This window comes from Petromyzon marinus, chromosome 2 (genome assembly GCF_048934315.1).
Source record: "Petromyzon marinus isolate PM22_M1 ecotype Great Lakes invasive population chromosome 2, UKy_Petmar_22M1.pri1.0, whole genome shotgun sequence".
NCBI lineage: Eukaryota > Metazoa > Chordata > Hyperoartia > Petromyzontiformes > Petromyzontidae > Petromyzon > Petromyzon marinus.
This window is the reverse complement of record NC_133668.1, coordinates 15572408-15588396: the sequence shown is the minus strand read 5'-3', so window position 1 is coordinate 15588396 and position 15989 is coordinate 15572408. Positions and strand designations below refer to the sequence as shown.

At 42.8% G+C, this 15989-nt stretch overlaps 1 protein-coding gene and 1 long non-coding RNA gene across 5 annotated transcripts; both read left to right on the top strand.

Moving 5' to 3' along the window:
* Window positions 1-129: 129 nt before the first annotated feature.
* On the top strand, window positions 130-5813 carry LOC142929360 (uncharacterized). Of its 2 annotated transcripts, XR_012945655.1 has the most exons (3): window positions 130-265; window positions 649-936; window positions 3973-5813. It is a non-coding gene; the product is annotated as an uncharacterized LOC142929360 (long non-coding RNA). The 2 variants fall into 2 exon arrangements; XR_012945654.1 differs by lacking the exon at window positions 130-265 and having other exon boundaries at window positions 498-936.
* Window positions 5814-6798: 985 nt separating this feature from the next.
* Window positions 6799-15542, top strand: LOC116946240 (caspase-8-like). Of its 3 annotated transcripts, none has more exons than XM_032961272.2 (11): window positions 6799-6921; window positions 7145-7877; window positions 9214-9319; window positions 9515-9659; window positions 9999-10141; window positions 10546-10648; window positions 10854-10921; window positions 11815-11917; window positions 13220-13413; window positions 13594-13895; window positions 14182-15542. In XM_032961272.2, the coding sequence occupies exons 2-11, from the start codon at window positions 7567-7569 to the stop codon at window positions 14333-14335; spliced, it is 1629 nt and encodes a 542-aa protein (XP_032817163.2). In that variant the 5' UTR covers window positions 6799-6921; window positions 7145-7566; the 3' UTR covers window positions 14336-15542. The 3 variants fall into 3 exon arrangements, with proteins under 3 accessions (XP_032817163.2, XP_032817147.2, XP_032817155.2); XM_032961256.2 differs by having other exon boundaries at window positions 9993-10141; XM_032961264.2 differs by having other exon boundaries at window positions 6823-6916; window positions 9993-10141.
* Window positions 15543-15989: the final 447 nt, after the last annotated feature.

Below are 15989 nucleotides of genomic sequence, written 5' to 3'. Positions count from 1 at the left end.
TTCATTGCAGCCATTGCGGACGCAGTGCAGGATTCGTCGAACGCCTCATTCGCCACTTCATTGCAGCCATGAGGACGCAGTGCAGGATTCGTCGCCCGCCTCATTCGCCACTTCATTGCAGCCACGCGGACGCAGTGCAGGATTCGTCGCCCGCCTCATTCGCCACTCATTGCAGCGCTGTCACGCAGCAACAAGGGGAGCTCGGGGTGCTTCACACTCTCCGCGGTTCGTCTGAAAGCAGATTCTCCTGCGGAGGGAGGAGCTGGTAGGAACGTTGGGTTGCTCGGTCAATGGCCAGGGTCAACGGCGGCACCACGTGGTGTATTCCGCAAATATGCCCGACTGTGAGGGCGGGCACAAGCCGGCGTGAGTAGGTTAAACGTTGAGTTTTATAAGGGCACCACGGGGTGACCAGCCCCTCCCCACCCAGCCCCACCCCACCCTCCCCTCCCCACCCAGCCCCTCCCTCCCCATCCACCCCCTCCCCACCCTCCCCTCTCCACCCAGCCCCACCCCTCCCATTTTTGGATGCACGACGGACGGACACAATAATCCCCTGTGTGCTGCTGGTGTCACCAGGAGGTTCCTACCAGTATAACCTTGTGTGTGTGTGTGTGCGCGTCAACGCGGTGTGTGGGAGGCGTGAAGGAAGCTGCTTCTGCTGCTGTGCGGTTGGAGGCAGTCACCCGCCAGCAACAACGGAGGGCGGATGAGCGGCGGCGCTCACAACAACGAGCGGAGCGCCGGGCGGATACAATGCAGCAGAGTTGGCACGGTGGTTGTGGCACCTCCCGGTTGTCTCGGTCAGATAACAGATGGCACCTGCTGGGTCTGTCCCGAGACCTCCTGCCAAGCGAGACTTCGACACTTCACGTGATAGCCTCAAAAGTGTACCTGGCCTGGCACGGGCGCCAGGGCGGACGTCACCGTCACTTGGTAATATACATAACACGTGTTATGTATATATCGTTCATTGTAAAATTCCAATCTGTTCCCGTGATCACTGTTTACATTGTTTTTATAGCTTTATTTTGGTGATTTTTAAAACGTTTTGGTTTAGCCATATTTGTTTGTTGTAGTACAGGGTTAGCCTGATAACGTTAATCTAAATTGTGCTATGGACAGTCCTGTTTCTTCACCTGAGGACGGCTACTTGTGTTGTGGCCGAAACGTCGTGAGAATTTTATTATTTTATTTTATTATTGTATTCTCATTCTACGTGACTTTACCGAAAGAACCAAAGAAGATGTGCTATGGTTATTGTTTGACTTGCATCCCACTGGGATTTTTGCACACAGCGTTGATACTCGGTGCTTTTTCTGGAAGACTTTGCTGTTTTTTTCCCTGGATTCTTTTCTGTTTGCGCGTAGTCACTTTAAGATGTTTTTTCTTGTTCATGTTTTTTGTTTGTTGCGGTCGCACCCGATTCAAGAGCCGAATGGCTCACTCACAGGGCTATACCAAAATAAATGAAACTGAAACTGGTGGCGAATGGCTCGGGGGGAGGGGGGGGGGTATTTGGTATTGGTGAGCACCACCTGGAGGTGGGGGACTTCCCTTCCACTCCTAGCGGCGGTGGAGCGGTTAGCGCTGCTCTGCGAACCTGGAGCCTCGAGGTCGAGTCTTGCTCACGGCCAACATCGGTGACGATCACTGTTACATTGCATTTATGGCTTTATTTTGGTGATTTCGAAAAGTTTTTTTGGTTTGGCCATGTTTGTTTGTTGCAGTACGGAGTTAGACTGATGGCCTTAATCTAAGTTAGTCTTGTGGTTGTTGTTGTTTGACTTGCATCCCACTGGGATTTTTGCACACAGCGTTGGTGGTGTAACGGTGCTTTTTCATGAATATTTTGCTGTTTTTTTTCCTGGATTTTCTGTTTGCACAGTCACATAGTCATATTTATGATGTTTGCTTGTTCATGTTTTTTGTTTGTTGCGGTTGCACCCGATTCAAGAGCCGAATGGCTCACAGGGCTATACAAAATAAATGAAAACTGAAACTGATTATCTGAACCGGTCCTGGGCCTCCCCTAGGTCGACTCAGCCTCAAATGAGTGTGCGGTGCGTAAAAAAATATCGCCACTGAGGAAACAAAGGCGGCCGGGCGTGTTGCTGGCCACCCATCCCCTCGTGTGCCGTTCTGGCCGTCATAGGTGCTCGCTAACAACACTGGCCCCAACAGTCTGTTAAGGCTACACAGGGGATCTTTGTTTCATTGGTAATTGCAGGCCAGGGGTCGGCAACCGGCGGCTCTTGAAGTAGTGTTGTTTTTTCCGAATTCGAAAAAAATGGCTCTTGTTATTTTGGTTGCCGATCCCTGAACTGTGGAAATCCAGTTCACCATGGAATGCAGTTTACCATGGAGTATTTTACCGTGGAGTCCAGTTCACCATGGGAGTCCAGTTCACCATGGGAGTCCAATTTACCATGGAGTCCAGTTTACCATGGAGTCCAGTTCACCATGGGAGTCCAATTTACCATGGAGTCCATTTTACCATGGAGTCCAGTTCACCATGGGAGTCAGGTTTACCATGGAGTCCAGTTCACCATGGAGTCCAGTTCACCATGGGAGTTCAGATTACCATGGAGTCCAGTTATTCATGGGAATCCAGTTCACCATGGGAGTCCAGTTCACCATGGGAGTCCGGTTTACCATGGAGTCCAGTTTACTATAGGCAGGGGTCGGCGACCTGCGGCTCATTAAGGATTATTTCGTGACGTTATTAAGGACCGTCTCGCATCCACATTGTATTGCGGCTCTTTAAAAATATATATCGATTTTTTTTACCGAATTAGGAAAAAATGACTTGTTATTGTGGTTGCCGACCCTGGGGTGTAGGCAGTGACATCACACGCACCAGATGTACGAGTACAAAGCTATGTGTTTTCAACGTTCTGCAGTGTGTGGAGTTAGAGAGACCCAGAGGGTTGATAATGTGGAAGAACGACCCTTTTGTTTATATTTTCAGAGAAGTGAGATCGAGAGACCATGTATTTATGAAAAAAAAAGTTTCTTAAATACACTTTCTATTCTGGGAATTATGGTAGGTGTTTTTTTGCGGGGATTTCCCCCCCCCCCCCCCGGCTTTCATAATCAGTGGTACCTGAATTGTCCTTTCATGCCCCCCATGTATGGGAGAGCTTCATCCAGCAGTGGATTTGCAAAAGACTGTACGTTGATGTAGAAAGGGTGGTTGCAGCAATCACGAGTTTGGTTCAATCACGAGTTTTGTTCATTCTCTTTGCTATGCAAACAGCAGTTTGAACAACGTAACGTGTCGTTTCGTTTCCCCAATGTTACTGCTGCCGCAGCCACAACTCAGTTTGTCGACACCAGGGTATTGCATATCAGGAATCGCATCCTTTACAGATGGGATAAAATCACGGATTTCGTGTACTGTGTTTAAACGAATCTGGATCTTGTGTTTAATATTTTGGAAATCTTTTTGGTAACCCCTGCTATGTATGGCAAAGTGATGGTATTGGTTGGATCCTCAGATGGTTGTCTCACCATGGCTGGGAAGACAGAATTGCGGATTGTACGGGGAAACGAAACGACATGTCTCGGCAGATCTGAAACACAGTAGGACCAATACCTCTGCCGTTGCTGATCATTGTTTTAACGCAGTGGGCTCACACGAAATTGACTTTTCCAAGACGAAGGTACTCTGCAAACCCACCGGCTATTATCAGAGATTTGTTCATGAAGCCATCCAGATATATAAACACAACTTCAACCGAGAGGATGGGTACAAACTGAGGAATCATTGGAAGGACGTTATTAACCAGGTAAAGTCTTAACTGACTGTGATGTTTCCATCCTACCTGCCTATGTCAGCTGTTATTTCCGACTCTCTGTGTGTCTTTCTCTCTCTCTCTCTGCATCTCTCTCCGATCTCTACTCCAGTGACTCGGGTGCTGCTGCGGGGTCCACTTTCTGCCCCCCCCCCTTCTCTCTCCCCTCCTTTAGCCGATCTCTCCAGTGCTGCCGCGGGGTCCACTTCACTCCAAGGCCGTAGCCATGGAGTCAACATTGGGGGAGACCAAATCTTCCGGGGGGTCTGGGGTCCCCCCCCTAGAAAAAAAATCTAAATTTGAAAACGAATTTCCTGCCTAAAATATTAAAACATTCACTAACACATAGGATGGACTTTTTATTTATTTTTGACAATAATGTCTAATAGTGTATTATTGTATTACATTGCTCTGTTTTTTTTCTTTTTTACCTTTTCTTGTTTCATTGTATGTAATGGCAGAGATTAGGGATTAATAAAGTACAACCATAACCACAATCATATAAACAAATCTATTTTACCGCAATATATTGGGAGGGACAATTTGAGCATATTTCATTTGAATATTTGGGGGAGATGTGTCCCCCCCCCCCAATATTATAATTACGGCCTTGATTTACTCCAGGGACCCGGGTGCTACTACTGGGTCCACTTTCTGCCTTGCCTCCTCCCCCTTTCTCTTCCCACCCACCCCCCTTGCAGCCGATCTCTCCATGTGCAGAGGGTGCTTCAAAATAGTTTTAACACTTATATGTGACTATGGTTCTTAATGGGAAAAGAACGGGTAATATACGGTAACATGATAACACATCTATGTTAATAGCTTCAAAAAGTAAAAGTCTCCAGTTTTGTTCGCCATCATTATAAACACGTGCCTGGAATCTTATGCAGGTGGTCTCCAAAGCCCGGAGGCAGCACATCTCCTGTGGCACTGTTGCAAATTCTCAGCAGTGTTAAAACAAAACAAAAATGTAAGCACCCTGTACAGCGCCGTACAATGGATGAGTTTTGAATTGAAAAAAAAACGTTGTTCAGGACTATTACCTATTCTAGATTTGAAGCTTTCGTGACTGCAAGGATCCATACTCTTTGCTTCTATTCGGTAAAGTCACGTAGGTCAAAAACAAAACAACAAAAAATCACGACGTTTCGGCCACAACACAAGTGGCCTTCATCAGGTGAAGGGACCAAACTGTCCAGTGGACAGCGTTGGAGTGAAGAAAGCCAAGCGCAGGTCGGCCTCCTTTAAGCTGTGAGGGGGTAAACAGAAAACGCCTTGACAAAGGAATTAGCATAAAATGCACTACTGTGAAAGCTTGCAATTAGCATAAAATGACATTACACCACCGTGAGAGTTTGGTAATGCCACTACTTAAATAAATATACCGTACCATTGAAAATTAGTAGTTTAATGTTTGGTTCGAAACGTCGTGATTTTTTGTTTTATTTTTTACCTACGTGACTTTACCGAATAGAACCAAAGAATACTATTTCCTATCTTTCGCAGCATCGAATCGTTTTTATTTCCAGCCGTGAACGGCGTGTCCGTGCTGACAAAAGCGACGTCGCCACGATTTTGCCACGCGAGACTAAAAAAATAAACAAAAAAAGGAGCACATATATTTACACAATGCCCAAAATAAAATGTCGAGTAATTAATATTCTTGGTTCTTTCTGCATTAGTCACGTAGATAGACAGTGGAGAGTAATTGTGAAGCATACAATGTTATATTACGTGCTGCAGAACGACACCTTACCGATATTAACTATGTTACCCTATTTGTATTTTTTATTTTAAAATTATATCTTAAAGCTATTTTATATTCGATATTTATTTAATTTTATATACTTCAGCCCCTTGGTGTTAGACTTGTAACCCTTATTATAGTAAGACTTGTTTAAAACTTATTTAAGATTTTAGATTCCTATATGTTGAATGTATGCACCATCCTGCCAAAGTAAATTCCGTGTCGGTGTGAACTTACATGGCGAATAAAACCCTTTCTGATTCTCTTAAGTGTGGTCTATTGACTGCCAGTGGTTCGAGGTGGTCTGCGGGGCTGAGATGCAATTGCAGGTTGATCCATCCGCACATAATGGAAATGTTTATGACTGTTCTTTCGGACATTATTTAATGTTTTACTGACGATATTTAATGTAAAAAAAATGTTAAGTTTGGTAAAGTACCATGATTATACTCCCCTAAGATATAAATGCCCCCTAGCCCCCCACCCACCCCAGGAAAAAAAAACCCTTATAGCTGGGTTAAAACAAAAATAAATTCAAGGAATATGAATAATAATAATCATATAATCGTGGTATTGAGAAAGATTCGTGAATGAGATTTCATCACCAGCGTGGGTGGGGGTGGCTTTGGCCCGCGGGAATATTTGCTTCGTCTTGATTGAATCCGCGGGCCTCACTCTACAAAAAGTTTTGAGAAACCCATGGGAATCTTTCCAGGGGGGGGGGGGGGGGGGGACCCCCTTCGGAAAGATCCCACGACACGTCCTCATGCCCGTGTGCGTACAGACAAAAACAAAATAACGCGGTCTTAACCGTACGTCACATTATTCTTGGTTCTTTCGGTAAAGTCACGTAGATAGGGAAATAAAAAAGTAAAAAAAATATAAAACATAATAAAATAAAAAAAGAACCGAGAAGGTGAACCAAGAAGATGAATCCCCTTGCACAGTCGCGAAAGCTTTAAATCCAAATGTTACGTCAAAACAAACAAGGCACAGGCTTTTGATTTAAAGCTTTCGTGACTGCAGTAATTCATATTCTTAGTTCTTTCGGTAAAGTCACGTTGAAGAGAAACAACAAATAATATAATATATATAAAAAATAAAAATTCTCACGACGTTTCGACCATAACTCAAACGAAGATGACCGTTTGAGTTATGGTCGAAACGTCGTGAGAATTTGTATTTTTTAATATATATTATATTATTTGTTGTTTCTCTTCAACGTGACTTTACCGAAACAACTAAGAATAAGGCACAGGCTTCCTGAGAAACGCCTCGCGTGACGTCATCCAGAGGGGGATCTCCCTTCCACTCCCTCAACTCAGCCTGCTACGCAACTGAAGCAGTTTCGGTGTCGAAGCCGGCAATTCCTGTAAGGTTCGTATCGCTTAATCGTTATCGTTATTATCATTATGAACGTTCGGTTGTCATTCATCCGTGGTCTTCCACGAAATAATTGTCGCCCCACGGGATAACCGTCACCCTTTAAATTTGAATTCCACTTTGTTCCGCGTCTGTCTCGTCGGGCGAGGCCGCGATCGTGGGGGGTGAGGTGCAGAGCCGCGCTACGTTAACTTTGACGTTTAACTTTTACCAACAGGTCCTTCCTTCTCAAGGCCGCCGCATCATCGACCTCGTGTGACTTGGGGAAGATCTCAAACGAGGTGTCCGAAAATGCGTATCGCGCGTAAAATGTAGCTTTTGTTCGCGCTCACTTTGTCGCGTTTGCCTCCATTCGTTGTCGGCCTAGTCGAGGCTTTAGGTCATAGACGCCGTACTCGATGTCTAACGTCAATTCTGTGGTTCGCATCGAGAGCGATTTGCAGTCAAGATCCAGCTTCAGGCAACATAGGACATCTCAGACGTATTGACAACTTCGAACGCCTCACGTTCGGAATTCGCCTCGAATTTAACATCATCGCCACGCTTCAGGACATCAGGAGAAGACTTCGGAGTTCGGTGACGTGAAGCTGCCTGCCACTGACGAACAACACGCATTGGGGTTCTCTTAAGCGCACGAATATGGCTTCTTTAACGATGTCTCATAGGTTGGAACTCCAAAGATTATCCGAACAGTTGAGCGAAGAAGAGGTGAGCAGCCTGCGATTCCTGTGTCGGGATGAGTTGCCCACCTGGGCCTCCCTGCCCACAGCCGAGCTGCTGATGGCCCTCTTCCAGATGGGGGGCATCGGCCAGCTGACGGCCAAGCTCAGCGCCTTGCACCGCCACGATCTGCTGCGCCGATTGGGCATCCACAACGCCCAGATGGCAGGAGGAGCTAACAATGTTGATTATGGGACGGTGGCGACAAGTCGAACCGGCTCCAGCTACAGGTGAGGGGGAGATCCTTTAGTGGTTTGCCGTGCCCTCGTCACCCTTGCTCACTCGTGTGCTCTTGGACATCGTTGATGTTACCGCCAGAGCTGGATGTCCGGGTACGTCTTGGGTCCTGACCACCTTGGGGGGGGATGATTTTACATTTAAAGTGTCTCCGATCTCAAGCAGTGGTTGGTGGTAATCTCCTATTGTGGACCCGGACAAGAATGGGACATGTTCCCATGTTTGATTCGTCTTTTCGATGGACACTTCAATCTCAGAGTGGTACTCTGTGAGTGAAATATCTTGAGATGACGGCATCGTCAATGTGTATTTGGAATGTGTACAGTGGTGAGCTATTTTTTGCAATTAAATATTGACATCAAGAAACTGACCAATATATAAGTCCGTCCCCATAACCCCTTCTCACTCTCTTGACCGCTCTGGTGGTGTCTAAAGTTCGCTTGGGTCCTCGGTGTACTCAGTCCGAAAATTATGCTCCGGCATTAAGTTAATATGCTCTATTAAATTTGGTCCTCGCTTTTTGGGTACCATGACTCTATAAATATTTATCCTAAACGTTGTTGGTGTGCCATTTATGACTTTTATTCAGGATCTGTCAAAATCGCGTCCCACCTCAAATTATGAATATTTCTCGTAAAGTAGGCTTTCCATCCAATGTTGACCATTCTTGGTATTTCACAAGTGGATCCTGCTTTATTTAAAATTTCCATATTAATTCCAATGTGTGAATTGAGATCTTTATGGTTTATAAACGGCTGTTTATAAACGTCTGTTTATAAGCATGCTTGGAATTGCACTGAGTGATAAAAAAGCACACGGATCAGGAAACAAACACGCAATCACAAATATTGACAAAAAAGGTACATATCCTTGGGTTGAACACAACGCGAGATGGAACTGTAGCAGGTGAACGAGACTGATGCTGGAATGATAGCCAAATGAGAATGACCATCCTGAGGCTGGGGCAATGAGATCCAGTACATGTGCAGGAGTGAGATGGATGGTAGCATTGGATTGTCCGAATTGGTGACAGGATGCTGAGGTTTTAATTTCATCAATGAATGAACATGATTCACAGTTTGTTGCTTATATACTGTTGGTACTTAAAGAACAACTCATGGATGGCTGGAATCAACAAGAGTAGCCATGCTCATAGTGTGGATTATTCAAATATAGATATTTTTTCTCGTGTGGGTGTTAATTTAAATTAGTGATGAAAGTGATGATTCATCATGCAATTGTTTTATAATCTCAGAGTTAAATTCCTTGCAATGCTTCCACCAACAGTTTCCACTAAGTTTGACGGTAGTGTTTTTTTTTATCCTGCAGGGAATTTTTGGTTGAACTGAATGAAGGCATCTCAAATGATGAACTGTCAAGCATCAAGTACTGCCTACAAGATGACCTTCCTCAAAATAGGCTAAATAATGTCAATGTATGTATCACAATTACACAATGGTATTGTTCCCAATTTTCAAAAAATATACTCTGGAGATAGTCCATATTGGTCAACACATCTGTAACAAACTGTATTTGTTTACGAATCAAAACGCACTTGCAGTAGATTGACAAGAGTGTGATGAATGTCTGCAATTATTTCATTAATCCACATGTCTGTGTTGCATTACAGAGTCTATTGGAACTGTGCCATTTACTGGAGGAACAAGGCCAGCTTTCATCAGACAACCTATCGATGCTTGAGCAATGCTTTGAGATTGCTGAAAGGCATGATTTGAAAAAAAAATTAAACCGATTCAAACTGAAAAGCCCAGCGGGTACAGTTTTAAGACTACGACATAACATTGTAATCTCTGATACTGGCCAATTATCTTAATGATATACCAACTTGAATGTCTTGAATTTCAGTGAGGCTTTTATGGATAAATAAGTAAACATTTGAATTTTATTCTAAATGCTGTAAAATGTCACGTATCGAAAATCTAAAGGCCCAACATTCAATGTTAAATTGCTTCGTCAAGAATGTTTTGTCCATTCGAAAATATGAGCCAAGTATCGCACGCTCTTGCTCATGTCATTCATTAGCCTCTCCACTAGGGACAACTCCCAATGCTCACTGCATATTTTTGTACTTTGATGTATCGTCTAAGGATCAGAAAGAGCAGCGGATCCTGCTACATATTTGAGAATGCCATCTGCAGAGAGGGTGTATGTGAATGCACATCCTGCTTCACTGCCTGACCAATTGATGCATCGTGGTGCCCACAACAGACAGTTTGGTGGAAGAGGAGTCCAAATGGTAAACAACATTTACAGTTTTTCAATGTAGTGTTCCCATCTTTAGTAATATAGGCATGTGATGTTTGCATGTGCTGAGTCCGTCTTGCTAAATGTTAACATCCAATTGAAAAATATGCTTCTAACATTGATTGGATAGAATTACATTCTATTATTCATTGCTATTGATTTATATTGTACACGGTTCTTCATGTGTACATTTTGTGTATTGGACTATAATTACGCAATGAGTATATACAAAACTGTATGATTGCAGCAATTGAATAGTTGGGAAATATTAAAATACCAGCATAATATGTATTTTCTTATGTAGTGGTTGATAAATGAATGTTGAAAATATTTGAGGTATTATTAGACTTTTAAATGGTATCATGCTAATATATTCAATTGTGGCCTTTTTTCTAGGTTGAGAAACCGTATAATTCAGGATGTTCATCTGTACGTGGAATTGCTGGCCCACTAATGTCACAATATCCCAATGCATACCCCCATACCCCAATGCGCCAACGTAAGTTGAATGTTATGGTCGGCAGGAATTTACACATGACAACAGCTGATTGGAGACAATGTGACATCACAATTGTTATTATGTTTTTTTATTGTTATTATTTCTGCAATTGCACTCTTTAAACACGATTTAGCATTTTATTGCCACTGATTTCAGTACTAAAGTCGTGTGATTGTGTTTTCATTGTCCTTTGTGTCTCCAAAAGAAATACCTGTACGTTCATCAGTGGTACAAGCTTCAAGAGACAGGCCAAACGCTCCAAGCTCATCAATTGTAAATATGCATTTTTCATCATCACCAACAGTCGATTCACTGCTCAATAAAGGCTTTCACACATTCACCATATCTCACAATCCTGCAGTGAAAATAGTTAATCTCGCTGCAGTGGCGAGATGTGAATTACCTCGCCTGGTATACATGAGGCCATAGGTTTGATCCCGAACCTGACGCCTGTATCTTTGGAGTTTACATGTTCTCCCCCAGGTCATATGGATTTTTTTCTTCAGGTCCTTGGGTTTCTCCCTCCACATTTAGAAACACGCCTTTAGAGTATTTTGCTATAAATTTCCACTGATAAGCCACTTTGTTGAGCTATCATTTGTGGCCATGTCGCTTCTGGAAAAGAGCTATATAGCTCAGTGAGCCTTGCTTGGTAAAATGAAAAATAGTTTAGTTTCAAAAGTTTAGTTTCATCTATTGCATGGACACAGGCTGCTTTCATCGCCCCGTATCCTCTGTTGTCGTCCTCTTGGACATGTTCCCTCCCTTGGCTGCCACTACGTCATTATTCTTGATCATCAGCCATCCCTGGTGTCATGTTGCAATGGTAAGCACACTGGACCTGCAATTCAGATGGCTCTGTTTTGATCTCCTGGGTGCGGCAGTTAAAAAAAAATAGGCAAGTGTTTTAAACCCCGAGGCCCCTCATGATTATAAATGGGTACATAGCCGATCGGCAGGTTGCATGTAGGGGGGTAAGGTGTGGATACTCTCACCGCTTCCAAGATGTCTGGTCAGCATGGAAGAGTAGGCTAAATACCCTCTAGAGGGGCTTTCTAGAACTTCCTTTAGTGGAGGCCCTTCTGCTAGCAGTGGCATGAGCAAGCAATTGCAGGATGTAAAACTTCATCTTTATTATTGTACTCGCCTTGCTTATTTTTCTATAGCTGGAGACGGATTGCTACCCGATGGCTCAACCTCTTGGGCTGTGCCTGCTGGTGGTAAACATACAAGGACTTCGGAATACAGATGCCTTGTATAAAGATGCAGGTGAGGTTGTGTGGGACATTTGTGGTTTTATTTTTAATTACTACGGAATGAATCTTGATTTGACGCTTTCGTGACTGCAGGAATCCATACTCTTTGGTTCTTTCGGTAAAGCCACGTAGGTAGAAAATAAAATAAATCGTGACATTTCGATCGCAACACAAGCGACCGTCATCAGGTGGAACAGATACAGCGGGAGAACTGCTGACATAGGAGAAAGAGCTGCTGCAACAAGAGTTTATATAGGATTTTGGTGGGCTCAACCCAGGGGTAAGTGAGCGGAGCTAGAGAAGGAATTTGTATGTAAATGTGAGAGATATGCATGTTAATATGAGACGGTCCCAGCCACCGGAGGTGGTGGGGATCCTCCTGTGGCTGGGCCACCTTACAGATATTTAAACTGGTGATGTACTCAGAGAGTCGGAAATAACAGCTGACATAGGCAGGTAGGATGGAAACATCACAGTCAGTTAAAACCTACCGGCTACCTTCAGAGATTTGTCCATGAAGCCATCCAGATATTTGAACACAGATACAACTTCAACCGAGAGGATGGGTACAAACTGAGCAATCATTGGAAGGACGTTATTAACCAAGTAAAGTTTTAACTGACTGTGATGTTTCCATCCTACCTGCCTATGTCAGCTGTTATTTCCGACTCTCTGAGTACATCACCAGGTTAAATATCTGCAAGGTGGCCCAGCCACAGGAGGATCTCCCGTCACCGGTGGCTGGGACCGTCTCACATAGACATGCAAATATATCTCACATTGACATGCTAATCTCTCTCACATTGACATGCTAATATCTCTCACATTGACATGCTAATCTCTTTCACATTTGCATGCTAATCTCTCACATTTACATTTATGTACAAATTCCTTCTCTAGATCCGCCCACTTACCATTGGGTTGAGCCCACCAAAATCCGATGTAAACTCTTGTTGCAGCAGCTCTTTCTCCTATGTCAGCAGTTCTCCTGTTGTATCTGTTCCACCTGATGATGGACGCTTGTGTTGCGATCGAAACGTCGTGATTTATTTTATTTTAAACCTACGTGACTTTACCGAAAGAACCAAAGAGTATACTACAGAATTATCTTGCTTACTGAATCTCAGGGCTCTATTTTAGGAGGATTATTTTTTGCTTATTATGGTTGATTAAAATTATTTTGTACAAGTCATTGTGATCCTCTTAATGCTTGTATGTTATAACACTAGCTTATGGATGTGCACTAATATGCTCAGGTTCGTCATAAAACCTTCACAATTTGATGTTTATTCTGAGTGCATGTGTTGTTTTGCAGACAATATAAGGACGGCGTTCTCAAACCTCGGCTTTGAAATTATGATTTTTCATGACCTGTCAAGCATGGATTTGCGAAATCTCCAGAGCTTCTGTCCCTTTAAAAAGATGCACAGCTGCTTCGTTTGCTTCGTGCTCGGGAAGGGCACAGATTCTGACATAAATGGCACCGATGGAATTCCTGTTTCAATTGAAGTATGTATTACAATGGGCACCAACAATTTAAATGATTTTGCTGCCACGTTGTGAGACGCAATGTAATTATTGCACTTTATGCATGGGTCTATTGGCTATACGAACCAACGACATATTTGGCTTCTTATTGACATGATAAATGTGTAACCACAAATGCACACCTGTTACTTTTTTTTCTAGATGCTGTCAATGAATTTCAATGGGCAGCATTGCCCAGCCCTTGTGGGTAAACCCAAGTTGTTCTTCATACTGACGGTGATGGTGGCTGGAACATTGTATGGCCAAAGTTTGCAAGTTGACTCATCAGGGGGTGTTCATTTTGATGATTATTTGGAAGCAGATGGGCCAGGCATCCCGATTAATGCTGATGTTTTGGAGTGCAAACACGTAGTTGAAGAAGAAGCTTGTAGCAGAAAAGACAAGTCTGATGGAACACCTTTTATAAAACACCTCACTAAATGCCTGAGTGAATTGTGGCCAATGTAAGTACTCTATGTGCGCGGTTCTTTCTCATGTACATTTTAAAATAGAAAAGTTGTATTCGTACAATGTAGTAATACCAATGTGCAATTTAGCGATATGCACTGTCTTATAAGGCAAGTGTCATTGTTTAAATGATATGGGCTAATTGACATGATTATCAGCTGGACACAATGCGAATGATGTTACAAACATTGTGTACTGTACTGATGGAATATTTTTGTTGTCGCAGTGCATGATATATTCTTAGCATTTTGCTGTCTAATGTGCATTGTGTGCCTCTTGTAGGGGTCATGATCTGTTGGAGGTGCTGACAGAGGTGAACAGGAGAGTGAGCGTTTGCAACCAAGGGCTGCATCAACGACCCCCAAAGCTATCAAACACGATGAGGAAGAGGCTCATTCTACCACAGACACAAGGGTCTTTAAAACAGATCTCATGAGCTAGAGTCTTTGATTCTAGATACCGTGCTTGTAACAATCACACACAACCTAAGTGTTACTGGATGGCCATGCTGGTAATTTTGAAGCTTGCAATGTTGTGTTATGTTGCAAATTGTTACTTTATTTTGATAGACCGTATGTTCTATTTTCCAACTATCACTTTCTCACTTAACAGTAATGAACCTTATATTTGCATGCCATTCTATTTGGCATGAAGATGAAGTATATCCTTAAATGTTGTATTTATTTATTACTGAGATGTATTGGAATTTCTGATATTTAGAACAGAAAAGGAGAGCAGAGTATATTAAAACCATGTAAATAAACTAAAAATGTCTACATGTTGCAAGCAGTTCCTTACCAAAGTTTTATCAGCAGGTGTGCATGCTACATTTTAAAATCCATAGGCTGCATAAAAAATGGTGCGTGCTGTGGACTACATGACTTTATACTTGCTGTGTACAGACGTTGTGGTATCACATGAGCTGATGTCCATATACTGTACATGTGACCATAACTGTAACTCTTGTCTGAAATCCTCTTTCATCTGACGAATCTGTATTTCTGTGTTTTGGCAAGGCATTATCTTAGTGGGACAAGTGCTTTTATGGGCCACTGATTGAAGAAACTACATTATTACAGTCTAACCTGATATGGCAGGTGTCTGTGGGTGATCATTGTGTTTCATTGTGGACTTGCCTTGTTAAAGGTTTCCTGCAGTATTTTGCGTTGATGTATTTTGATCATTTTTAACTTTTGCATAACTCTTCAAAAGTCAAATGTTGCCTGACAGGTCTAATGATGTAGATGCTCACCCCGCGCCCTCATTACTTTGATAGTACATTGTCTTTGAGCTGTACGCCTTTTGGCGTCATCTGGTTGAGCACCAATTGGGTCGAGGCTCAAAAGAAAGCCGTCCCTTGGTGTGGATCAATCAGTTTCAAGGACGATGCATATATTATCATATGGTTTTTGTTTGCAGGTTTTGTGGTTAATGCAGACATGAATCCTTGTAAAAGGTTTCAGTTTTGTTGCTAGAAAAAAGGGGAAAACCCCTATTATGTTGCCTGGCATGTTGGTGTATTATTTCATAAACACCTGCTGTTCTTGATTTGCGTAATATTTGCTGTACTATGTGAATTTAGTCTTCAAAATAATGAACTAAACTTATTTGTAATTTATTAAAATGTAACCCTTGTTTCCCAACATCACTGGTCAATTTAGTAAATGTATTATTAGAATGTATTTCAGTAAAACAGCTATGAAATATCTTCACTTGCACATTTTTAGCTGTGACATGAACATAATTGATTGCTCGACAATCTGAAGATTTACAGATTAAATACGCGGTGATGTGTTCCTGAAAAGTGCCGCATTAAGCAAAAACTTTCCCCATAAATAACGTAACGATAACGTTTGGCGATATACGAGACACGTGTACAGATGGCGGGATAACGGGGTACATCGGTACTTCACTGTATCGTTCCACATACTGTATCATTCTGATCAGCTGCGCAGTTCAAGAAAGTAGTTCGTCGTAGACCACTCAGAAACCACCTTGTAACGTGCGCGTTCTGCGTTATAACGGGAGCATTATGCGAAAAATGTACCCAACTGGAAGAATCTCAGTGACAGCACGTTGAGAATACTTGT

What these genes read in the sequence shown, in the direction of transcription:
- LOC116946240 (XM_032961256.2), top strand. Translation starts at nt 7,567, where the DNA reads ATGGCTTCTTTAACGATGTCTCATAGGTTGGAACTCCAAAGATTATCC. An exon ending in CGAACCGGCTCCAGCTACAG is followed by an intron (nt 7,878 to 9,213) that starts GTGAGGGGGAGA and finishes TTTATCCTGCAG; the next exon opens with GGAATTTTTGGTTGAACTGA. An exon ending in CAAACTGAAAAGCCCAGCGG is followed by an intron (nt 9,660 to 9,992) that starts GTACAGTTTTAA and finishes GTATCGTCTAAG; the next exon opens with GATCAGAAAGAGCAGCGGAT.